This window comes from Cetorhinus maximus, chromosome 9 (assembly GCF_964194155.1).
Source record: "Cetorhinus maximus chromosome 9, sCetMax3.hap1.1, whole genome shotgun sequence".
NCBI lineage: Eukaryota > Metazoa > Chordata > Chondrichthyes > Lamniformes > Cetorhinidae > Cetorhinus > Cetorhinus maximus.
The window spans coordinates 106,424,942-106,451,481 of record NC_135887.1 but is presented as its reverse complement, the minus strand read 5'-3'; the positions used below and the strand labels follow the sequence as shown (position 1 = coordinate 106,451,481).

The following is a 26,540-nucleotide window of genomic DNA, read 5'->3' as shown; positions in this document are numbered from 1 at the left end:
CTTCCTGTGTAACTGCAAAACTTTATTAAAATGCTCCCAGAGGGTAGAGCTGCCTGCCTGCATGGGAGCATTTTCAATTTCAATTTTCACCTTTTTAATTTTAGCTAAGAGCTCCTCCATTACGTTAAAATATGACAACCATTTTGATGCAAGTGAGACCCAACTTTAGTCTCCCAGGTGGAGGGTGGTGAAAGGGTGGTAAAGTGAGAGTGGGAAGAGCTGTACATGAACACACCACTAACCCTCCTTATCCCATGGGAAGATCTTCTCTGGAGGAACATGCATTAAAAAAAAGTAAGACAAATTTACTTCATAAAAAAGACATAATTCTTCCTTGTTTGTGTTTTCTTTCCAAGTCACTATGACTATTTATGTTTTTTTTCACCAACTTTCTCCCCTTCTGTCTTCAAGGAGTTGCATCATTAATTGGTTATTGCTCTCCGACGCCTGCATGCCGTGAAACTTTGCTCAAGAAACCCACCTCTTCAGCCAAGTCACCCATCCTAATCTTTCCCTCCCTGGCACTGTTTGTTTCACTTTTATTTGCAAAATGGGCTTGGATGCTTCCTCACGTCTGACTTTGGCAGAAACCAGGCAAGTGGGCAGTTCAAATAGTCAAGCACCTGAGCTGTGGGTTCAGATCTAAATCTGCTCTTTCTGAGCAGGTGAGAGTGATACATGCTGGAAGTCTGTAGAGCCCTTCTTTAAATATACGGAATGGGCCCTGTTCTGGAAAGAAAAACTGTTCTTTTATCCAGAGGTCCATGCAAATTGTAAAAATGGAAAAGACTTACCTTGTTAAGCATCATCTGACCCTGCCTTCTCGATCTGCTAGATTGGTCTGGTGTCACAATGGCGCCCCTGGGTAGGCCTCGATAAAATAGCCACCAAGCTCCGATGGTGTCAGGTTTAAAGTAGTTATCCTCATTTATTTCCTGTAGGGGAAGTCCTCTCATCTACTCAGAAACACAGGTTAAAATTGGAAACCATAGGATTGGTGCAGGATGTTGGCTACATTCCTCTACCTCACCCAAGGGATCATCTTTCACATGTGAACCCAAACAGTGAGTAACAGCCAATTATTGTACCAAGGGAACAACACATTTGAACTTGATCCCATCCTTAAACTGACATCAACACATAAACACTACATCAGGGGCTGGGGGAGTTACTGGATAGCAACCAGGAACAGGAATCCTCGTTGATTGTCCTCTCCTCACCCTACAGTGCAGAGTTGGATGAGGGATAAGTGTTAGCCAGAAGGTTCTGGAAAAAGTTCCATGGAATGTTTTACGTCCACAGGCAGATAGGACCTCAGTTTAACACCTCACCCAAAAAGTCAGCACTTGAAGCAGTGCAGCACTCCCGCAGTATTTCATTGAAGTCCCAGCTTAGGTTGAATGCTCAAATCCTGAAGTGAGGTTTTAACTCGCATCATCCAAATCTGGGATGTGAGTGTATTTCCGTTGATTTTTATAAATCTATTGTTCTGGCACCTAGTGTATAATGCAAATTTTAAAAAAGGGACACAGGATTGGAAAGCTTGTGGTGACTGGAAACACCTTAGTCCAGATTTGTAGTATTGAGGCATAGGTTGATAGAAGAGGTGGAAATTTGCTGGCTAAAACATTTATTTCTGGAGTGTCAAGGGTCAGTCCAGCAGGTTGCATGCCAGCAGATGTAACAGCTGTCGGAACATACTGCAAAAGATTCTTACATTGCAGCAGGAACTGGATTTCTCATCCTCCCCCACCACTCACCCACTGACATCTGGGCAATTGCCAGTCAGAAAACCTACCTCAGGCCCTACAGTTACCATGTGGCAAAGATGGAGCTCTCACTGCTGTTTAAGCGATTTAGTGCTCTGAAGCAGCAATAATGCTGAATTAATGCTTGGGTGCTTGCTGCAAGGAATCATGGGGGCAGATGGAAAGTGGACAACAAAAAAAAAATGCTGAAAGACCTTAAAATTTGTTGTTGTCATTGGAGCTCACTATGTCCAAAGGTGTTGTATTTAATTAACAGTGACTAAAGGTCTGACTTTCAAGGTGACTTGATGTGATTGGACAGCATCTTCAAATCGACTGGGAGCACAAAACCAAAGTTAAAAGGCATCTAGTAACTCACCTCTTCCTAACTAAGCTGGGCTTCAATGGCCCATTAAATGCTCAGTTCAACAAAGGGTATTAGCCCAGCCATTCAATTGTATCGTGCCTCCTCTTCAAAATATATTACAAACAAGAGCACATTTCAGTGTCGTACTAAAAAAGAGCTTAGCATCGTTTTCTCAGTAGAGTTACCTCTGTAAGAAGAAGAATAAAAAAAAAATTAAAGTAAGTGAGTCAAAACAGTGGAGTCAGTGTGGATTTGCTGTTCTCCCTCCAGTCAGTGACTTCACCAGGGGAATAGCTGTTTGCAGCTTTGAGCTCTAGTGCACGCATGAGAAAAAGGGTTCTTTTCATCACTGTTGCTTTGTTCCTTGTGGTCAGCCTTTGGCCTTGCCTTTATTCAGTACTGACATGGTGAAAACAGTGCTATTTCCCAAGGGAGACTGGGGCAGTACCTAAAGGCTGCAAGGCTGGCTTTCAGACTGACTCAAATTTAAAAAGAATCAAGAGATACAAAAATATCCAGCACGAGTGTGTACATGTGCATTGTTTTCTTACTTCCATCTTGTTTTTATAATCATTCTCTGCATGTAATTTCAGCTAGGTTTCAATGAAGGAATGTGCAAATATTGTTAATCTGGCCAACACAGCTCTGGAGAAAACTGTCAGATGATTTAATTCAGTACATTTATTCGTGTTCCCCCTGCTCCTCTCCACTCACCCCCAGCCCATCCCCTCTTCCCTTTATGCCAGAGACTTAGACCAAATAAGACGTAGGAGCAGAAGTAGGCCATTCGGCCCATCGAGTCTGCTCCGCCATTCAATGAGATCATAGCTGATCTGATAATCCTCAACTCCACTTTCCTGCCTTTTCCCCATAATCCTTGATTCCTTTACTGATTAAAAGTCTGTCTATCTCAGCCTTGAATATACTTAACGACCCAGCCTCTACAGCCCTCTGCGGTAAAGAATTCCACAGATTAACTACCCTCAGAGAAGAAATTCCTCCTCATCTTTGTTTTAAGTGGGTGCCTCCTTACTCTGAGATTATGCCCTCTGGTCCTAGACATCTGGTCCTAGACTCTCCCACAAGGGGAAACAACCTCTCAGCATCTACCCTGTCAAGACCCCTAAGAATCTTATATGTTTCAATAAGGTCGCCTCTCATTCTTCTAAATTCCAATGAACACAGGCCCAACCTACTTAACCTCTCCTCATAAGAAAATGGCTCCATACCCAGGATCAACCTAGTGAACCTTCTCTGGACTGCCTCCAATGCCACTATATCTTTCCTTAGATGAGGGGACCAAAATTGTTCACAGTTTTCTAGGTGTGGTCTAACTAGTGCCTTATATAGTTTAAGCAAGACTTCCCTATTTTTATACTCCATTCCCTTTGAAATAAAGGCCAACATTCCATTTGCCTTCCCTATTACCTATTGCACTTGTATGTTAGCTTTTTGGGATTTATGCACAAGGACTCCCTCTGTGCTGCGGTCTTCTGCAGTCTTTCTCCATTTAAATAATATTCAGCTCCTCTAATCTTCCTGCCAAAGTGCATAACCTCACATTTTCCCACATTATATTCCATCTGTCAAGTTTTTGCCCGCTCACTTAACCTGTCTATATCCCTCTGTAGACTCCTTGCGTCATCCTTACCACTTGCCTTCCCACCTATTTTTGTGTCATTCACAAACTTGGCGATAGTACATTCACTTCCCTCATCATTAATATATAGTGTAAATAATTGAGGCCCCAGCACTAATCCCTGTGGCACTCCACTAGTTACAGGTTGCCATTCTGAAAATGCCCCCCGTGTCACAACTCCCTGTCTTCTATTAGTTAGCCAATCCTCTATCCATGCTAATATGCTACCCCCAACACCATGGGCTCTTATCTGATTAAGTAGTCTTATGTGCATGCAAATCCAATGCCTTTTGGAAATCCAAATATATTACGTCTACTGGTTCCCCTTTATCTATCCTGTTCGTTACATCCTCAAAGAATTCTAATAAATTTGTTAGGCATGATTTCCCCTTCATGAAGCCATGCTGACTCTGCTTGATTAGATTATGTATTTCTAAATGCTCTGCTATTACTTCCTCTATAATAGACTGAAATATTTGCTCAATGACAGATGTTAAGTTAACTGGTCTATAGTTACCTGCTTTTGTCTCCCTTTTTGAATATGGGTGTTACGTTGGCAGTTCTCCAATCCTCTGGGACTATTCCAGAATCTAAGGATTCTTGGAAGATTACTACCAGTGCATCCACTATGCCTGTAGTCACTTCCTTTAATATCCTAGGATACAACCCATCAGGTCCAGAGGACTTAGTGGCTTTTAGCCCCATTAGTTTCCCTAGTACTTTTTCTCTAGTGATAGTTATTATATTTATTTCCTCCCCCACTTTTGCCCCTTGATTATTTAATATTTTTGGAATGGTATTAGTATCTTCTACCGTGAAGACTGAAGCAAAATATTTATTCAACTTCTCTGCCATTTCCTGGTTCCCTTAATTATTTCTCTAGCCTCATTCTCTAAGTGGCCTATGTTCACTCTGGCCTCTCTCTTCCTTTTTATATATTTAAAGAAGCTCTTACTGTCTGTTTTTTATTACTTGCTAGTTTGCCCTCAAAGTTTATTTTCTCCCTCTTTATTATTTTTTGGTCATCTTTTGTTGGTTTTTAAAACTTTCCCAATCCTCTGTTTTATCACTAATCTTTGCCACATTGTATATTTTTTCTTTCAATTTGATGCTGTCCTTAACTTCCTTGGTTAACCCTTCTTTGAATCCTTCTTTCTCACTGGGATATATCTTTGTTGCGAGTCATGAACTATTTTCTTAAACCGCTACCATTGTTCATCAACCATGTTTTCTGCTAAACTGCTTTCCCAGTCCACTCCAGTCAACTCTGCCCTCATTCCATTGTAATTACCCTTATTTAAGATAGGCACAGTTGTTTCCGACCCAAGTTTCTCACACTCAAACTGAATGCTAAGTTCTACCATATTATGGTCACTGTTTCCTAGGAGATCCTTTACTCTGAGATCATTTATTAAACCTGCCTCATTACACATTACCAGATCCAAAATAGCCTGATTTCCTGGTTGGATTCACAACATATTGTTCTAAGAAACTGTCCCGAATACACTCTATGAATTCTTGCTCGTGTTTACCTCTGCCAATTTGATTTTCCCAATCTACAGGAAGATTAAAGTCACCCATGATTAATGCACTGCATTTTTTACATGCCCTCATTATCTCCTGATTTATTCTCTGTCCTGCAATATAGCCAGTGTCAGGGGGCCTATAGACTACTCCCACCAGTGTCTTCTTCCCCTTGTTATTTCTTACCTCTACCCATATGGATTCTACAACTTCTGATCCAAGATCCTTTCTTGCTATTGTACTTATTCCATCTCGTACTAATAAAGCTACCCCACCACCCTTTCCTTCCTGCCTGTCCTTTTGAAAAGTCACATAACCCTGAATATTTCGTTCCCAGCTTTGATCTCCTTGTAACCATGCCTCCATGATGGCTATAAGATCATACCCATTAACCTCTGTGCCATTAATTCATTTATTTTGTTCCGAATATTATGTGCATTTAAGTAAAGGGCCATTAATTTTGCCTTTTAATCATTTTTCCCCCCTTTTGACCCTATTTGCTGCTGTTTTTTTATGTTTGTACACTCTGTCCCTTCCTGTCACACTCTGGGTACCATTACCCAAATAGCTGCCCTGCAAGGCTGCCATGTCCTTTTATTTTGTAAGCGTACGTATTCCCTTTCCAGAAACCCCCCCCGACCCCCACCGTATTTAGTTTAAAGCCCTCTCTACCGCCCTAGTTACTCGGTTTGCCCAGGCACTGATCCCAGCAAGGTTCCAATGAAGCCCGTCCCACCGGAACAGCTCCCTTCTACCCCAGCAATAATAATGTTGAAAGGGCAATGTTGCTTCCGAATTGAGGAGGTTTAGGGCAGGTGTAATTCTCAGAACAGGCCAGATCTGAAAATGTCATTGACTGTTCATCAGGTTATCTATGACAGGCGGATCTGTTTTGTACCAGATTCTACATTTCCTGCAGTATGAATTTCCATGATGTCTTTTTTTTGGAGAAAACTTTAATGTTAGGTTACAAAATTACAACTGTAGGTAGTTGTAAAACATCAGTGGCAGTGACGATGTCATCGCTGTGCCATTCACACCACCTAGATTTTGGTTTGCAAAGTTCACGATCTGTCTCACTAGAAATTTTACCAGATAACAATGCATCTTTATCGTATAATTACAGCCTCCATAGTAAACAATGAGGAAAATTAATGCATGAAATACTGTCAGGTCATTGTAATTAATCTTCTCCTTCATGTGACAGCACAAGTCAGCAAATATAAGATATGCAAAAATGCCAAAAAGATATCACCAAACCTGACTGGAAAATTCTACTGTATTATTAGTATTGCTCGTTAATTGAACCATGCATGGACAAAAAGTACAACTGCAATTACCCACTCTGAGATGCTTGGCGCCTATGCGTGGTCAGGGTTCTTTACAACCATAAAAGTTCATTTGAATAGTGCTGATACTGCTCTTCCTGGGTGTAGTTCACTTCCAAAGTTGGCATGCAAATTTTTTTCAAAGACCACCTCACTGTATTACATACATATGCTCGGTTCAAGTCAAAATTCACCATTTGTTTCTTTTTTGCATAGCAGCTTTTGATGCTGACACTCCAATGAAGTACCGAGGGAATGCTGTGCTGTCAGAGGTGCCGTCTTTAGCAAAGTCCCATGTGCCAGCTCGGCTGAATGTATAAGATCCCATAGCACTATTTTGAAGAATAGGGGAGTTATCCCAGGTATCCTGGCCAATATTTATCCCTCAATCAGTATCACAAGAAAAAGATTATCTGGTCATTATCACATTACTGTTTGTGGGAGTTTGCTGTGTGTAGATTGGCTGTCCTGTTTCCTGCATTGCAACAGTGACTACTCTTCAAAAGTATTTTATTGGCTGTAAAGCACTTTGAGATGCATGATGGTCGTAAAAAGCATTTCTTTCTCTCTTTCTTTCTCTCTTTCTTTCTCTCTTTCTCTCTCTCTTTCTCTCTCTCTTTCTTTCTTTCTTTCTTTCTTTCTTTCTTTCTTTCTTTCTTTCTTTCTTTTTCTCTCTCTCTCTCTCTCTCTCTCTCTCCCTCTGTCTTTCTCTCCCTCTGTCTTTCTCTCTGTTTCTCTCTCTTCCCTCTCCTCTCTTCACCATCCTAGCGTGGCATTTTATAGTGGGCACTTGTACCAGTTGTAAAGCTTATCAGTGTCACCCTAAGTCTATTGGCAAAAAAACTCATTAAAGTCATAGCTTTTCTTGCATTTCATCTACTGTGAATCTAATTCCACATCAGAAATATTAGGGATGTGTTTATTTTAGAGGAATAGTAAGGTGAAATTTCCCTTGGGTGGAAGTGTGAAACAAATGATAGTGAATCGGCAGCTCTATTTAACACTGTGCCCTGTGTTCTTTTCCATTAAAGCCCATCGGAAAATTCATCGGGTAGAGTGTAAAATGGCTGCTGATTTGCTCATGCCCATTTGATGTTACTAGTAAAGACATTTTTCACCCTACTGTTTGCGTCCTGGCAGCCTTCCATCTCTTAAGATGGTGATTTGTGCCATGGTGGTCAACTCTGTGTTAAACTTTGTCAGGATTCCCACTCTGGCATGGCAGTCTCTGCCGCTCTTGCTACAGATGAAGGCAGTAGACTAAGAAAGTGCAGGATTCGCTGGCCTCTGTCTGGGCCTATTTCTTAATGAACTGAGCTTTCTGTCTTTACTTGTCTTTTCATATGCCTTGTCGGGTAGACGCGGCAGGCGGGCCTGGGAACAGCTGCCTGCAATCGGGCTTCGACCACACTTTCACGCTAGCTGGCCAATTAACGGCCAGCCAGCGTGAAACATGCGCTGGGAGCCTCAGCGTTGCCGGGGTAGGGGCAAGCGCTGAAGTGCACACATGTGCCGGGGAGTGTGCACTGACAGCTCCCTGAAGGCATAGAGCTGCCTCAGGGAGCTGACAGATTTTAAATACAAAAATAAACTTTTTACATATGAGATAACTCAGTCACATGAAGACACGTAAAAAAAGATGTTAAAAATTTTTCTTTTTTAGTAAGCGTTGAAAACCTCAACCCGCCCTTGGATGAGGTTTCATTAAAAATGCAAAGGCCGCCTGGCCTATTCGCCCGCCCGCCCGCCAACCAAACGGTTGAGCAGGCAGTGAAAAATGCAACTTAATTAATTACTTAAGGGCCTTAATAGGCCTCTTAATTGTCGGCGGGTGAGCTGCCACCTCTTGCGTGCGTCTGCTGACCAAAGGATGGCGGGATTGCGCGATGACGTCGGGCTGCTCGCCTGATGTCATTGCGCATTATTTCAGTCCTGTTCGAGTCGGGCGTGCACCCACCCACAGGACAAAAAATTCTACCCTATGTTACCAATTAAGGTGATTTTCAACCCAGTGTTCTGAATCTCTACCAGTACCCATGCACATAAAGGAGTAATGTTTTAAAACTAATTTTAATGTGACTGCTACAAGAGCAGCACTCAAGCCATTCCAGCATTTCTAGAATCACAACAGAAAGCTTCTTGCAGCTTTAAGTCACCAATTGTAACACTATTTAACTTCCTGAATCCACAGTTGACTTAATTTGAGTTTTAAAAAAATCTAGTTGGATTAGGTCCAAAGCTAAGAATAAAAAAGAAACATTTTTCAGGCAAATATTTTGACACCACATTCATCATATTGAGCTGTGCAGGGGTTTGTGTTTGTTAAAGCAGACACCCGCCACCATGTATATAACAACTTGCTCTGACAAAATAAGTCTCGAATTGTACTGTGGATAATAAACCTTTACATTATTTTATCGTTGCCTTTTAAATGATTTTTGCAGAAAGTGCATAGTTTGGTTAGCTCTTTTTGTAGGGGATTTTATAGGAAATATTGATGCATAATCCAGTATGGTAGGCAGTAGGAGCTGGAGATTTTATATTGTTCCTCATTAACTCTTCCCCTGCCAATTTTATTCCAGTCCTCATCTAATGCTGCTGTTGATTCACCAGCTTGAAGGTACACTAATTGTTAGATGTTTAACTTACTTTCTCTTCCTTGACATCTTGTATCTTCCCCTAGGAAGATCAAGTGATACCGTGTGCTCCATTATGAGTCTAAAATGTTCCAGAGAAATCCAATAGGAGATTGTTAGCAAAAATCATAAAATACTGAGCTCCAATTCTGAAGATTGTAGATTTGAGTCTAAATGGAAGTGAAGTGTTCTCCTTTCTAAAAGGGGAAGCATTGCCACCACATGTGCTACTTGAATCATATTAGGATGCGAAGAAGAAAGCAATCCCAAGTCGCTTTACAGTCAATCAAATACTTTTGAAATGTAGTCACTGTTGTAATGTAGCAAAGGCAGTAGCTGTTTGTGGACAGCTAGATCCCACAGACACCGATGTGATAGTGGCCAGATAATCTGTGATTTTAGTGATGTTTGTAAAGGGATAAATATTGGCCAAGACAGAAGGTGATTTTGATAGGGGGTTGTGAAGTTTCCTATGTGCTTACTACATGAGGATTTCTGGTCAGACAAACAAAAAAACCAGAGCTGATTGGGGATACACAGTTATTATTGAAAGAACAGGGACCTGGAGTGATGCTGTCCATCTGCATTTAGCTGTAGATCACTTTTGAATATGGCAGTTCAGGGTAATAGCACATCAATGCATTGGCATCCATGCTGTGTACCTGAAAGGGCCATTTTTGAGCTCACTTGTTCACACTGAAGCTAAGTGGAGTTAATGCAACCATATGACATAGTCAAGTTCTGTCAGAAGCTGCTTTGGTGCTTCATATTGATGAAATTCTACCTATTAGGTATCTCATCATAAGTACCCATATCTCATTGAACATGATCAGCTGAATGAATGAACAGTACCTGCTGGCCAATTCACAAGGGTGAGTGAGGATGATGCACGGAAATAACAGAAAGTTTTAGGTTGGTTTGTTTTTCTAGAGAATGAGCTGCTATAAAAAGGCATGTGCAGGGTTAAAATTGAGTTCTCACGTTAGTGTAAATTCCACACATAAAGGGACGTGTGCATTCAAGTACGTGTATTCAGTGCAAACACCCTAATCTATGTGTAGAATCTACTTTGTGAAGGATTGTCGAAAGAAAAACTGTCTCTTTAAATATTTATTTTTATGCCTATGTTGGCAGAGAATGAAAATATGTCTTTCCATTGCTCCCCATCGAGGTCAAGACCCCTTTCTGTAGTCGATGACCTTTTTAAATAGACCTTAGCCACATCTGTCCAGCAGAGCATGCTGGCTGCTGTGAGGGTAAGGACCTTTAATGGACCCTAAACTCATTCAGCAACATTATTTTGCCCAGCTGTGAGTGAACTGAAATTTTCCAGAATGTGACAATCATCAGCGGATGTCAACTAAAAAGATGCCGTTTGGTAGTTTAGAGAGAAGAAAAGGGGAAGAAAAAAATTACAATTCTGTTTGTACAGTCACAAACAATTAGCAATCTGTTGAAAAGAAGGCAGCTATTAAATTAAAAAGGAAGGACTATTCATATCTGTGTGGGAACTTAATCAGGCTCTCATTTCCAATGCTGATGACTCCACAGTTGCCTGAGGTACAGTGGAAGAAAGCCCCTTTTGTGTCTTGATAATGTGGAAGTGATAAAGTTTCCTATAGCAGACATATGTGTTTACATCACAAGATGTGTTGTTTGACAAAATGCTTTGTTCTGTGTGTGTGTGTGTTCCCCCCTCCACTGCCCCCATCCCCTTCCTCTCACTCTTTCACTCTCTCTCTCTCTCTCACTCTCATTCTTTCTCCTGTGGTGTTCCATGCAGGATTCTTTGCCTGGAAGGACTTTAATCAGCTGCAGAATTTTTTTTCGCCCTCAAAATAGTTGCTTTTGTTAAACAGAATTTGGTACAACTCTTTCAGCAACGGTCTGAATGCACACAGGCTGTCAAACAGGCAGAGATTTGTTTAAGGTAGTGTATTTTCACTATTTGGTGAGAGTCACAATCTTAAACAGCATGGCCATTCTCAAGAATGCTTTAACACTCGTACTATGGTGTGATGAGAAGTGGGCCTGTGTCTGCTGTTCTCCACGCAGTAGATTTCTGATTTCAACCTTGTTTTGCTGAACAGTTGTCAAGTAAAAACCAAACACTTAAGAAAGAGATGGGGGTTGGTGTTCCAGTACTTCCATGAAAACTCTTCTATGCGTGCTGACATAGCTCCCAAAGCAATCTTTGTGCTCTCTGACTGGCAGCGAGAGCAGAGGAGGGTGGCATCCCACAGTGGCAACTGAAGGCCATGAGACATATGAAGCAGCAAGTTAAACAAGAAACACAATGGGCAGAATTTTCCCATTGGCGTGCGGGACACTCGCCCGCACGCACGTGCGTAAAATGATGCACAGTGATGTCGGGCGAGTGTCCCGACGTCACCGCATGCCATCACGATATTTCGTTGGGCGGGCGCGCGATGCTCTCCAATGCGCACCTGCCATTAATTAACGGGCCACTTGAGGCGCCAATCGACCGCACTTGGTGCCCAGACCATCTCTCACACTGGCACTGACCAGCTGAGGTCAATGCCGATGTGAGGGCTTGCTGGTCCGAGCGCATCCCCAGGAAGGCCTGATGGGTCTCCTGGAGGAGCCTCTCCATGAGAGTCACCACTCTCTCCATGGAGGACGCATGGCGCTCGGACATGAGGCTCATTACTTTGGCGATAGTCCACGTAGACTCCTCCACCACGGACACCAAGCCAAGCATAGCCTCATGTATCTCCACCAGATGCTCCTGCGCACCTTGCCGCATTTCCTGCGTTTGCTGTGTCGTGGATGACTCCAGAGGCACATAATCAGGCACCGACTGAGTAAGTGCCTGGTCCCCTGCAGCCCTCTGACTGCTGGCACCATGGGCACTCTCTGTCTCTGTCAGCTCCTCCAGCAAAGTGCCCTTACCACTGTGCCCCGGGACACAAGCCGATGCTCTAATTCCCACCGAGGTGCTAGTATCTGCGCTGGTGGCTGCCTGGCAGACATGGTGTGACACCGGTGACTCTTCAGGGCCCTCAGGTGTGAGAGGTGGCCCCTCTGCCTCCTCCTCCCAGCCCTGCTCCGCTGATGCTGAAAGGAAGAACAAGGACATTGGATCAATTAACGTGGAGACAATGTCAATGTGCATCCCTGTCCCCTGGATCGTTATGCGCTCATCCTTTCAGAAGCAATGGTCAAGCCATGTTGCAAACTTCAATCATTGAACATTCAGCACTGCCATGGTTGCTGGGAGAATAATGGTAACCTCAGTGCTGGGCAAACATGCCTGCCTGTGGCACCCCAGCCTCAACGACACCGGTGGACCTGGGTGCATGGTGCCTCTCCAAATATAGGGCCTCCTGCTCGAGGCAGCTGAGAATTGCTAACTATGCTGGCCCTCCGCCAGTCCTCACCCGCTCAGCTGACTTTTGTGCATTCTTCTCCTGAAAAGGAGAGAAGAGCATTGATTAGTGCCACTTGTACCTGGACTCTTTTCTCAGACAGCCCACCCCAGCCAGAGTGGGACCTTGCAGGGCTCCAGTGTCTCCTCACCCTGCTGCTGTCGAACACTCACACAAAGATGCTAGGCCTGTCCCCATCCCCCTCACCCCTTGGCCAAATGCTGTCTACATCACATTAGGCACCACACGGTCTAACCTTCCATGGTAAGGAGGCGCAAGCACGTGGAGCACAGAGGGCAGCAGATCGATCGGTGCCAATGCCATCTTGAAGCTCCCCTCCCAGCATGTCGTCACCCTGACTTTGACATGTCCTGGAGTTCCAGCACTGCGCCTAGATGCAGATCCTCCCGGTTGCCCCCAAAACAGTAATGTGGGTCTCAGTGTACCACATGCCGCGGGTGCAGAACCCATCTCTTCACCACCCGCTCAGGGTGACCTTGGCATGGGCAATATCTGCTGGCCCACCCAGCGAAGGACACATGCCCTCAATGATTCAATGTAGTCACTACAGTCAGACTTGGCGGGGTCGGGATGGCGGGGTGGGGGGCGGGGGGGGTGCTGCCAGGGGGGAAAGCCTACCTGCTGGGTTAAGTGACCGATGCCAACATGCTACTCACCCTTCCCGAGGGCAACAGGTCGTTGAAACGCTTGCAACACTGAATCCAGATGCATCGCACCACGTTGCAGGAGCTCACTATCTCCACCATCTCCACCACCTCCTCCCAGGCACGTTTGGTCATGTGGGGGGAGCCTCCTCCTCCTGTCCTGGGGTATGAGGACCTCCCGCCGTGCTGTCACCTCCTCGAGGAGGGCAGCAAGGCAATCATTGGAAAAACGAGGGGCAGAGTGCCCCCCCCTGCCCTACCCTCCTGCCTGGCCTGCTCAGCAGCAGCGCTCTGGGGAGCCCTTCCACTGGCCGTGATTCACAGCCTTTGAAAGGCTGCAGCAGCTTTTTAAAACAGGCCACCGGGCTGCCTTTGGACCCATTGGTCATTGCAGACCCGCCGCCGCCCGCCCATTCCCACTTTCCTCGGGAGCCGCGATTCACGCTGGGCGGGCCTTAATTGGCCCACCCGCATAAAATGGCGGCGCGGACCTGATTGCGGATGGTGATCAGGCCCATGCCTGCTCCGCTGCCCCCCCCCCCCCCCCCCCCCCAAACAGGCCAGCCGGAAAATTCAGCCCAATGTAAATTGTCACTGTGCCATATTGTGAGTTCTACTGATTTGGAAAAACCAAAAATGGCATTGCTAAATGTAATGGTTAGATAAGTTTTGATGATTCACCCCATTAAATAACAATGGAAATAACAGGACAGAGGTCTATTAACTTCTGAGCGCCTTGATTATTGAGTTCTTATACTCTTTCTTGAAGGTATTACTGAGAAGTGAATAATTTTACCGGATGACAAGCTTCTGAAGATGAAAAAAAAATGATTGCCTTTAGATTTGACCCTGATCAAACTGAATTGAACAATTTATATTTGATTTATACTTAATTTGGAGCTTTGCTGCTAAGGGAAGTCAACTTGGCATGGTTAATGCAAGGACTGCAAGTTTTTTTTTCAGTAAATCCAGTTAAAAACTCTGCATTTTGGAAACTTGAGTGCAAGAAATTCATAGAGCTGGACTGTGTCTGTTACTGGAAAAGATTTGCACCTCTGCCAAATTGCCACATCTGCTGCCATAGCAATTGTTTTGGAGAGGAAGGAATGTTAGTAAAGGGGTGGTGAGACAAAGCAGTAATGGGATTAGGACGGATTTTCTGCTCTTTGGACCTACTCAGATAATTACACAAATTCTTCCAGTACACTGGGGTTGGTCTCTGGCTGGAGAGGTGCTCAAAATTGTGCCAGAGTAACCTTCTCTGGACCAGTTGGTGTCTGTGTTCATGCTCCATGAGATTAGCAGGAGTTTTGTGGCCAGTATTTTTTTCAGGAATATATGTGTATCGTTTTTGAAACAGAGAAATGTGAATCTTGTGTGGAAATGTCAGAAATTTGATTATGTAATCTAAAAGTGTCAATCAGAAGCCAATAGCTCATTGGCCTGGATGTCTTTGGGCCAGCCAAGGGACTATGATAATTTCTGAGGTGGTGTTGGGTGGGCACAGGATCAGGACAGAGGTGAACTTTAATTTGGAGCCAGGAGGTTTCAAAAACTTACCCCTGGCTTCCCCAATCCATTTAAGGACTTTTGGCCAGGTTGCTATAAAACTAAAATGTCAGAGCTTGCATATCTAAACTGGCCCAGTGGTGCTTTCAAGTGACTACCATGGTGCCTAGAGGCGATATAGTCCAATATACTGGTGACCATGCTGCCACATATCAGTCATTGAGCCCAGGTACCCTGAAACTAGTATAAGCTGCAGCCATTTTATTCCAAAAATGGGGTGAAACCCATATCAGTTTCTAACCCACTGTATCAGACCAAGCTCACCCCCTTTTGCTGGCATTTCCCTCCTCACCAAGGGTCCCATTAGGCTCCTCAGGCACTCATCTGCCCAAAGTTTTTGGCAATCCTGGAGGTGACCAGGTAACGTCGGGCAGGATTTTCCAGCCCCGGCACCGGTGGACATCAGCGCAGGTGGGACAGGAAAATTGGGACAGCCGTTGACTTTTAACGGCTCCTCAAATTTCCCTGCCCCCTCCTGCAATGATGCCCGTTGGGGTCGGGGCCAGAGGTAACCTCTGCTCTGCATTTGACTTTGACCGTCACAGATGGTGCTGTGTATTGTTACTATGGTAATATGTTAACCCCTGACCTGACTCTAGGGTTGTGAAATCCAGATACACAGCTCCCATTTTTTCTGAGTCATGTGTACTTTTTTTCCTGTCCACAGTGCAGGCACACACTGGTGCTAGCTGCATCAGATGCCATTTTATTGAGGGCGATGGTGTGCATGCAGGGATCATCCGCTGAAAGTAAGCTGAGAGAGCAGATCATGTTGTCAGTCAATGTGTAATGTTGATTTAACACCAGTGCTGCCATTTTGGAGCTCACCACTCTAGTAACACCCTCTCTTAACTCACAGAGTTGAACACACATTTAGCAGCAGGAAGGACCCCCCAGTAGCTCTTTTTAAAGGAACCATCAACAAGTTAGTTGCTGATTGATTTTGACTGGTTCTTGTGGCAATTGTAGATGGTTCCAGAGTTGTCTAAACTTACTGAAGTTTACAGGGAGTGAGCAGGTTATCCTGACTTCAAGGATTCCGCACAAACTACTTGCTGCCAGATATGGATACAATTGTATGCAAACCCTTGGACCATAACACAACAGGGGAATGGGCAGAGGCAACATAGCAGGAAAAACTTCTGGAAAAGATGGGAGGAATGGGTAGAAGGACTCACAGCAGCAGGCCATATCCACCCATGGTGATCAGGCAGCAATTCTGTGAGGAACCTCAGATGTCTCCAGTTCACTAAGGAGATCTCCCTGAAATCTGCCTCTTGTTGCAGCCATAGAGCAGGGTGAGAATGGCATTGCCAATGTCTGTGAAGGTGATCGTGACAATGAACATTTACGCACCTGGCTCCTTCCTGGCTGAAGCGGGTGTTATTTGCAACATCTTCCAGTTTGCTGTCATGGTTGCATAACGGAAGTTACTAAGGCTCTGTATTCCAAGAGACCTGAATGTATTTTATTCTCTCTTGCCAGAGAGAAGTGGGCAAAGTGAGCATGAGGCTTTGCGAGGTTTGCATGCTTCCCTGTGGTGCAGGGTGCCATTGACTGCACACACATCTCCTTGCAAGCACCACATACAAACTCTGAGATTTACCACCACTGAAAGGGATTCCACTCCCTTACTGTCCAGCTGGTGTGTGGTCATACATATCACAGTCAATGCCTGGTATCCTGGCAGCAGTCATGATGCTTTCATTGTGCAGCAGCTCACAATGTCGTCTGCATTTAAGCCACCACGACAACCTGGGGCCGGCCACTGGGTGAGAAGGGCTATTCTTTGATGACATGGTTCATGACTCCTTTGCGCAGCCCACACATGTGGGCAGCATCCACATAATGAAAGCCATGCTGTCATGAAAAGTGATAGAGAAGACCATTTAGGGATTTAATACCTTCCACTACTGGGACCATTCTGGAGAAGCCCTGCAGTACTGAGCAGAGCACATATCAAGATGGTGGTCTGCTGCATGCTGCATAACCTCACCATCGCGAGGAGACAGATCTTGTCATCAGCTATACAGTGACCAGCTGAGGAGGAGGAAAGAAGAAGAAGGGAGGGGGAAACCAACACAGCCCTTTGCTGGCTGGGCTCTTTGTGATTGGTCTATCTGACTGCGGTACCAGTAAATGAAACCTCAATTCCTTATTCGTCAACAGCCCCACATTTCTTTCCTTTTGTTATTGACCATCACAGCATCGACTTGGTCACAACTGAAAAGTAAAAGCACCACAAAATCTTCATTCCAAACTAAATTTAGAACTCAAATCCCAAAATACAAAAATCAACTGATTAGCCTTGTGCATTCCCTTGTCTTTTGTATGCCTTTGCCTTTCCTAGTACTCCTGCGCTGTGCTACATCAATGGCTGCAGCATGGCTGGTGGAAAGCTACTGACTTTCAGATTGCTGGACTGCTGTGAGAGCCTGCAAACACTTCTGCAAACTGGTATCTGCAGTCATGAAGACAGCAACCTGAGCCTGCATGACTTCAGTCTAAGCTTTGACTGCAGCACCCAGGTGTTAAGTGGCTGCTGCTTGTGCTGCAATGGAAGCTGAGACATTGATCATCAGACACTGCATCATGATTGGGTCCACAAGTGTTTTCATGGAGTTGATCACCTCTTCCTCTCTGGAAAGCTTGAACTCCAAGCTCTGTGTTTAATTAGTGCTGGACTCCTCCCTGCTGCTTGACATTGACCATAGGTTTTCTGACAGGAGTCCCATTGCATCAAGTATTTCATTGTGCATACCCATCAGCCCTCTACTATTGGTCACCACATCAGGGTCCTCATCTGAGTCCACTGCAGCCGAACTCATGTGCGACCTCATCCTCCAACAAGCTACAAACTGTGTTATCCTTTCTCCCTGCTCTGGCTGCATGTTACTTGGGCCCGGTGTCATACCACATGCAGATCCCGCAACTAAGCTGTTCTCTAATGTACGTTCAGTGTCAGTATCTGAGTTGATGGCTGACCATGGGGCAGTGAGTACATGTGTTTCTTCTTCATCACTGTCTTCCTGCTCTTCCACCTCTTGTTCTCCCACTATTGCTCAGCCAGATTGCAATACTTGGGTATCTGCAAGGGGAAGGGCACAGAAAGGTTGTAGCGAAGGAAGGGAGAGGCAGTGTGCAAGAGGTGCATGGTCACACCATGTGCAGTTTGTAAGCAGAAGAGATTGTGGAATGAGGGGGATGTGGGAGGTGAGAAGAAAGGTTAGGCATGAGGATATTGTCACCTTCGATCATTTTGCTCAGTCATCGGGCCGGCCTTAATCGTGGCTGCCCCAGTGGTGGTGAGTACTATATCCTCCATAGGATAAAGATATGTAGCCATGCCTGTCCCCTGCTGGTTAGATACTGCTGCCTTTAGTCATGCACAACCTTGTCATGCATGATAGAGGAAAGTGTGTCAGCGAGTGTGATGCGATGTATTTGGGTGGTCTGGCTGTCATGTTGAATAGCTGATGGTGTGTGCAAGTTGTAAGATGTGGATGTAAGGCTTACAGCAATGCTAAGTGTGAGAGGGTGAGGTGAAACATATGCATGTCAGGTCTGGGTTATTATTGATAGAGATTGTTGGTAGGTGAATGGGAGTGTGGTGCAATCAAACAATCTGAGCCTTCCTTTGATCTAACAATCAAACCACCCAGGTTCACTGTTCGGCAGACTTCAGAACAGGTCACATGGCCCCCTTCATTTTACCTTATTATAAAGACAAAGTCCCAAAACATAACAATCTTATAAACCTCATAACTGTAACACAACATTGAGGCTTGGGCTGATAAGTGGCAAGTAACATTCACACCACACAAATGTTAGGCAATGACCCTCTCCAATAAGAGAGAACCTAACCATCTCCCCTTGACATTCAATGGCATTACCATCGTTGAATCCCCCAGTTTCAACATTGTTGAGGGTTACCTTTGATTGGAAACTTAACTGGATCAGCCATATAAATACTGTGGCTACAAGGGCAGGTCAGAGACTAGGAATTCTGCAATGAGTAACTTAATGTCCTGGTTCCACAAAGCCCACAAGGCACAAGTGAGAAGTGTGATGGAATAGTCTCCATTTGCCTAGATGAGTGCAGCTCCAACAATATTCAAGAAGCTCAACACCATCCAGGACAAAGCAGCTCGCTTGATCGACACCCACCTTAATCATTCACTCCCTCCATCACTAGTTGCATTGCAACAACTTGCCAATCCTCCTTTGACAACATCTCCCAAACCCAGGATTTCTACCACCTAGAAAGACAAGGAAAGTAAACATATGGTAATTCCTACTACCTGCAAGTTCCCCTCCAAGCCACCTACCATCCTAACTTGGAAGTATATTGCCATTCCTTCACTGTCGCTGGGCCAAAATCTTGGAACTCCCTGCCTGACAGACCTATGGGTGCACCTACACCACATGGACTGCAGTGGTTTAAGAAGGCTGCTGAAGAGCAATTAGGGATGGGTAGTAAATGCTAGGCTTGCATGTCATGAACAAATTTTTAAAAACTGTCTGGAGGGCCTTTTGGAACCCCAGGGATATATGCGGACCTCTCTCCTCGTCTCCACTTCCTGCATCAAGGCTTCCAATGCAACATTGGAAAATCCTGGAGCCTGCCTCTGCCATTCTTGTATCATTCAGTTGTAGAATAACTTCTGGCACTTGTTCCAGCCACAGTGCACCTCTCTTTAAGAAGTGCACACTGGCTTTAAGTAGTGCCATCTAGCTTTAGCCTCTCAAAACTTTGCACCCCTGCTCAGGCATGCTGGCCGCACACTATAATCATTTAAATTGGCAGGCAGCACAAAATTTGCATGCATCAGAATCGACAGGTGTGAGGTAATCCAGCATCATTTATCCATTTTGGTTGGAAGAATAAAAAGGCGACTTATTATTTAAATGGAGAGAAACTTCAGAATGTTTCAGTGCAGAGGGATCTGGGTGTCGTCGTGCATGAATCACTGAAAGCTAGTACGCAGGTACAACAGGTAATAAGGAAGGCAAATGGAATTTTGGCATTTATTGCTAAAGGAATAGAGTATAAAAATAGGGAAGCGTTGTTGCAACTGTATAAGGCATTGGTGAGACTGCACCTGGAGTACTGTGCACAGTTTTGGTCCCCTTACTTGAGGAAGGATGTAGTTGCGTTGGAGGCGGTTCAGAGGAGGTTCACTAGCTGGATTCCAGAGATGTGGGGCTTGTCTTATGAGGAGAGATTGAACAGTTTAGGCCTAAACTCACTAGAGTTTAGAAGGATGAGAGGAGATCTAATTGAGGTATATAAGATGCTAAAAGGAATAGACAAAGTAGATGTGGAGCGGATATTTCCCCTTGTGGGGCATTCTAGAATGAGAGACCATAGTTTTAGGCTAAGGGATGGTAGATTTAAATCAGAGATGAGGAGGAATTACTTTTCTCAAAGGGTTGTGAATCTGTGGAATTCACTACCTCAGAGCGCAGTGGATGCCAGGACGCTGAATAAATTTAAGGAGGAGATAGACAGATTTTTAATTAGTAACAGATTGAAAGGTTACGGGGAGAGGGTGGGAAATTGGAGTTGAGGCCGAAATGAGATCAGCCATGATTATATTGAATGGCGGAGCAGGCTCGAGGGGCTGAATTGCCTACTCCTGCTCCTAGTTCTTATGTTCTTATCATGATTCCCAATGCCCATTTTTAGGCGCTGTCCAATTTTGCAGCCTACAAGCTAATTAGTTTACTATAAGTAGGGCTAATTACTTATTTTCAGTATTTGGGCATAAGCACTTCAGGTTCTCTGATCTAGAGTGAACAAAACAAAGTGAACAAGCTCAAAAATCAACTTGGAAGCTCCTTTCATTTATTTACATTTGGAATTTCACTAGCCGATAGTGTGTAACTGAAAAAAAACAAGTATTTTCCTATATTTTAACTGCCCTCACCCCAGCTGTCATAGCAACCCAGAGCACCTAAATTCAATAAGTTTAGAATGCATTGACAAGAGGATTTTTAAAAAACCCTGCAAAATGTTTATCGTCATTGAGTGGTGAAACTACATTGAGATTTAGTTCCCTTATAAGAAAATAGTTTACGTCTACAAATTATTCTATTATTGGGCTGCTCAAAGTTTTCATTTGGTATGCACAGAAAATTTTAGTTTTCTTTCCTTTTTTAGTAAACTTTTCCTGGTAAATGAATTTGTTTTTTTGGCAATGAGTTGCTCACTTAAAAATGAATTTATTGCACCCCTAACAAGTTAATAAAGAAATAGTGTTTGTATCAGAGGGGGACGCAAAAGGAAAACCAATAACATGAAGATGGAAATGTGCAAACTGAATGGGTTTTTGCAGGAAAAGTTAAAGGGTTTAGTGGCATAGTTATAATGTGGAATCACAGCTTGGAACCCTGAACATTTACAATGTTCATTCTTGTGTTCAACTCCCTCTGTGACCTCACCCTTCCCTATTTTTGTAAGCCCCACCAGCTCTACAATCCTCCAAGTCTTCTGTCTTCCTCTAATTCTGGCCTCTTGTACGTCCACAATTTTCATCACTCTGCCATTGGCAGCCATGCCTTCAGTTGCCTGGGTCCTAAGCTCTGGAAATTTCTCCCTAAACCTCTCCACTTCTCTCTCTTCCTTTAAAACACTTCTTAAAACCCTCTGTTTCTGTCCAAGTATCTACTTACACAGCTTGGTGTTCAGTTTTGCCCCACAATGCTCCTGTGAAGCTCCTTGGAAGTCTTACTATGTCGAAGGCACTATAAAAATACAAGTTTTTGATGTTTAGTGCTGGTGGCAATGCACAGGATCATACTTGCACTGGTGCTAAAATGTTTCTGACTATTGCCTTCACAGCACTGTAGAGCAGACGGCCCTAGGTCCCCTAGAGACCCACCTCAGTAATGTAAACATGACACTAGACGTGCAGTATATGACTAGGAGCAGCTTGAGAAGCTGTTGGTTTAATAAAGTAGCAAGCCTCAATTACACAAAGTGTAAAGAATGAAAGCGGAGTATCCAATTACATAATAAAAATCTGCACAGTCTGATGAGGCCAAAAGAAAGCAATACTGGTGGCTTTGGATGTAGCCAGTTGCTGAAGGAGGTGGAAACTGGCTATCTCCTGGTTTTAAATCAATAGCTGTCCAGGCCTAACTAGAATGTTAGTAGTCTACGGGAAACTGCCCTGTCCCCAAGGATCGTGCAGTCAGCAAGATACCATTGTAATAGGCCTAAGACAAAGAAACGGAGGCTATTTATGTTGCTGTTAAAGCGTATCATGTGCTGATCATGAACAATAGCCAATTGTGAATGAAAGGAGACATTAAGAATGTATTAGATGACCGAGGAATATTTCTGAGTCTGCAAATCCTGTGTTTGGCTTACAGCAGTTAATATTTTTAACTTCAAAATGTGAAAAGCATTTGTATTTTAAAACATATTTTTGAGAAAAAAGCTATTGTTCATTTGTTGGAGCCTCCCTCAACAAGCTAGAAGCCATTATATTTCCCTTGTGATTTGCTTATTTCTGTTTCCTTATCAACTTTTACATACACAAATCCCTTCAGAATAAATACTCCCAGCACGACATCTGGATGTCTGAGGGACAAAATACTCAGTTGCAGTCAACACTGCACAGTCTACGGTGAGGGTGGCTGAAGTAAATGCTGACTTCTATTAACTAGGTCATATGTAATGGGGAGGATTTGCAGTATAAGAAATTAAAATAGTGTTGGTACAATTAGGCAGCCATTCAAATATGAACTAAATAAATAACATAGCAAGCCTCAGTACATTACAGTACTACTGGGAGGGACATCATGACTATATTTCGCACTTCATAAATACCACAGGCATAAATCCTACACTGTATTACGACAATATGCACTTTAAATACATACAGTATTTCATGCCTAAAAATGTGCTTCCTCCACCTCCAGCCCACTCTGCAATATTCTCCCCTGTTTTCTGAAAGGGTGCTGATCCATTTTGAGGTATTGTTACACAGGTGTCAAAAAACTCCTTTCAAATGGCCATTCTTCCTAACTGAACCCAGACAATAATGGCTATTCTACCATAGAAAGCCTCACAGCAGAAGTCACAAGCTAACAATCAGGAAAAAAAACTCTGCTGATTCTAAGGGCAATGAGGCCAATTGCATCCCTAAAGCTACCTTCATTAACGTAGGTTTGGTTTGTCTCCACCTGCATTGAAAATGCCCTCCACAGTGTGTCTTCTGTTTCTTCGTTGTACTGAGTAGACTGTTTTAAAGATTAAGCCTGACATGGTAGAAATTGATACATTCGCAACGCAATGAGTTTACAATTTCATCTTGGGCAGGAAGTCACTGCATTCTGCTCTTGAATAGCTCCCAGCAGCTGTGTCTAAGTGCTGGGACATTCCATTATGTTAAAAGGCACTATATAAATCCAAGATGTTGTTGAGTCGATCTGATTTCAAAGGCGCTAATTGCTCCAATCCCATCTCCAAGGTCAGGGAATGGGGGGAGAGATAGGAACCAAGAACAAAAGACAAGGTGGTAGGGCGAAATTATAAAAAGGTACAAAGTTAGGAATGAAGACAAACACCCAACTCATCAGAGTTGTCCTATTTATGTCAATGCTTGATACATTAGGAGCATTTCTGCTTTCCCCCTCTGCCTCAGAGGCAAGCCCGTATCTCTGTGAAAATAAGACATTGTGTGACTGATGGCATCTTTTGATTCACATTAGCAGCATAAGTAGAGCTACTCACAGTTATGTCAGTCCATGGAGATTCCTTTGGGTTTTGTTGTTGAAAGGACCCCTGCAACTAAAAGATTAAGTAACAGCAGTTATGGTGAGACAAATCTGAAGAGTAAACTAACACTGCAGCTCACTGGAGCTGTGCAATTTCCCACAGATGCAAATCCAGTGAGCAAAACTTCTCTTAGTTCAGCTTGAATTGTTTAGTGCCACTAAGGATGGCAGTCATATCCAAGATCAGGGGTTGTTCTCTTTGACACTTTGGTTATAGGGTAAGAGTGGAGCAATGGTTTTCTGGACTTATCTGCACTTTCACGGAGGCTCCCTGCAAATATGTAACACATTTTTGGGGAGGCTCTTCAAATATTGACACATACCTGGAAACTTTTTGCTTTTATTTTCTTCCTGGTGCAGTGGGAGGTGGGATGGGCTCAAGAAGGTGGATGTGACTTGTTTTTTCACATTACTCAGAATGGTTAGAATGTGAAACTTGCTGCCATATGGCATGTTTGAGGTGAACAGCATAAATGTATTTAAGGGGAAGCTAGATAAGTCAAAGAGGGGGAATGGAATAGAAGCATATGGTGATAGGATGATATGAGGTAAAGATGAGAAAAGCCTCACGTGGAGCATAAACGCGGGCAATGACATGCTGGACCAAATGCCTGTTTCTATTCTGTAAATTCTATGCAACAAAATAGTGACACCCATCCCAATATTTGAAAGACAAAATTAGATACTCAAAGGAAAACAACACTATCATTGCAGGAAACATTTTTAAAATTAGCATTGACACAGCAACAGAAATAACTTGTATGTTAACAAGTACAGAAACCAGAAACTCCTGAGGTCCCCTCATGGTGTTCAGGGTAAGACCTGTGCTATCTATACCTAACCTGGTAAGGGTGGGATTTGTTACCAGTAGCGGCTTGGTTTTGTGTTCAGGAAGATGCCGCAGAGCAGTGCACAAAAAGGAGAAAAAAGACATAGTGGAATCTGAGTATGGGGAGTTAAAGATAAATTGAAATTCTAGGATAAGAAACTTATCGATCTGACAAAGAGGAGGGTTTTGAGAGCTTTTTTCCAAAGAGAGGGAGCAAGGCACCAAGGCAAAGGGGACAGGGTGAAAAATTTCAGAGGACAGTAGCACAGAGGCTGGATGTATAGTCAGCAGTGATGGAGTGGAGGAGTGTCAGCTATAGCAAAGAGAAAACATATACTAATCATCAGCACTGCCATCTCTCACCTTGACAACAGAAAATCATTAATGGAAATAAAGCAACAATTCATGCTAAATGAGATAAAGGATGCAAGGCAAACCTCAGAATGCAAATAATGCTGTCAGCATGCAAAACCATGAGCTTCACATTTATGTCACGCAACCCATGGACTATCTGCCTGGCAAGTTGTTAGACAACTAAATAAGTAAATGCCTTGTGGAAGTAAGTATGCAGTTTCTTTCTAATGTGTAGGGTTTTTTATTGAATGTAATTGGCCTGCAAATGCCTACCTGTGAGCACAGACTGTCTATGAAGAAATATCCTGGTATGATGCCCTTTAAAGGGAGTGAATGTTGTGTTCCACTGTCGTGTTGAATATATGAACGAATTTCTAACACTCCTTCAGCAGCCTATAGGTGAGTAAAGAATGCTGATACTCATGAGGTTTGTTCTCTCCCTGTCTTAGCAACTGTATGCAGCACAGCTGGCCAGTATGCAGGTATCACCTGGTGCTAAGATCCCTTCTACTCAACAGCCACCGAACCCTGCAGGTGCACTCTCACCTACAGCTCTGAAAAATGAAAAGCAGGGGACCAGCCCTGTAGCTCAAGTCAAGGTAGGTTCTGCATGTCTGTACAGCATTTTTACGGGGTGTCTCTCTCTTAGACAACAGAAACTTTACCTACTTAAATTTTTGTTAATACATTGTTAGAAACTTGGATGTTTAAGTCAGTAAATATTAATAGCACTAGCTGACCTCGCATTGTATTGCACACAGGAAGTCTGAGGTGGAGTGCAAGTAAGATTTTTAGCTGCTAACTAACCTGATTTTTCTTGTTACACTACTCAAGTACTCCCCATGAGAAAGTGGTCTAAATAGCCTTATCCTGAGCTCAACAGGGGCTAAATGTAAGAGCCGTTTGTGTAGATTGGTAGCTGCATTTAAATTCTGGCTTCTATCATATGGAAAATATCTGAAATGTGATGACCACTAATGTACAGTTCATTGGCAGAAAGCAAGGGCATCACTGTATTTAGATACACCCATTATTAAAGCAGCTGTAAACTTCAATGCCGATCAGAAATTCTTGGCTACCTTTTCTGCCAGTGTGAGTTTATCACTTCTTGGATGAACCTCTAGATGGAGTGCTGTGCAATGCTGAAGTAAGTGTGAAGGCACAGCAAAAGGCAGCATCCAAGTGCCTTTTCTTTCTCCACATAACAACGATGACTACACTTCAAAATAATTCACTTTGGAATGTCTCAAAGACGTATAGATGCAAGTTCCTTAACAGCCATTGAAAACCCAGAGCATATTGCAATTCCCACTGCATTGTATATGTGTAATTTGTATGAACGGGAAAGGAAGGTAGATAAAATTATTTGAAACAAATTGGAAGTGATTTCATCTTTTACTGTCAAAAATGCTCATGTAATTAGCTATGTGGTTGGTGCACAAGTGCACATTAATTGATATACCAGCAAAGAGTAGCTTTATGTGTATTCAGTTCTTTCCAATAAAATCATGAACGCTTAGGCATTCAACAGTTGCTTTAAGAGAATTTAAAACAGCAGCCTCCAAGTATGAGCAAAGCCCTGAAATTAACTTAAGTAGAAAATGCCAACATCACCCAATATGCTCATAATTGAAGTAGGAAGGCACAGTTTTAAGGTGCTAGCTGTGCTCGCTGAAGCCTCAAAGAAAATATGTTCCCCTGTGAG

At 43.5% G+C, this 26,540-nt stretch overlaps 1 protein-coding gene across 5 annotated transcripts in view; it reads left to right on the top strand.

Annotated features, from left to right (window-relative positions):
- sox6 (SRY-box transcription factor 6) overlaps positions 1 to 26,540 on the top strand; it is a 710,993-nt gene that overhangs the window by 585,631 nt on the left and 98,822 nt on the right. For all 5 annotated transcript variants that reach the window (XM_078549279.1, XM_078549274.1, XM_078549275.1 and 2 more), the window contains one exon: positions 25,285 to 25,434. In XM_078549279.1, coding sequence (XP_078405405.1) covers positions 25,285 to 25,434 — 150 coding nt within the window. The remainder of the gene's footprint in view (positions 1 to 25,284; positions 25,435 to 26,540) is intronic.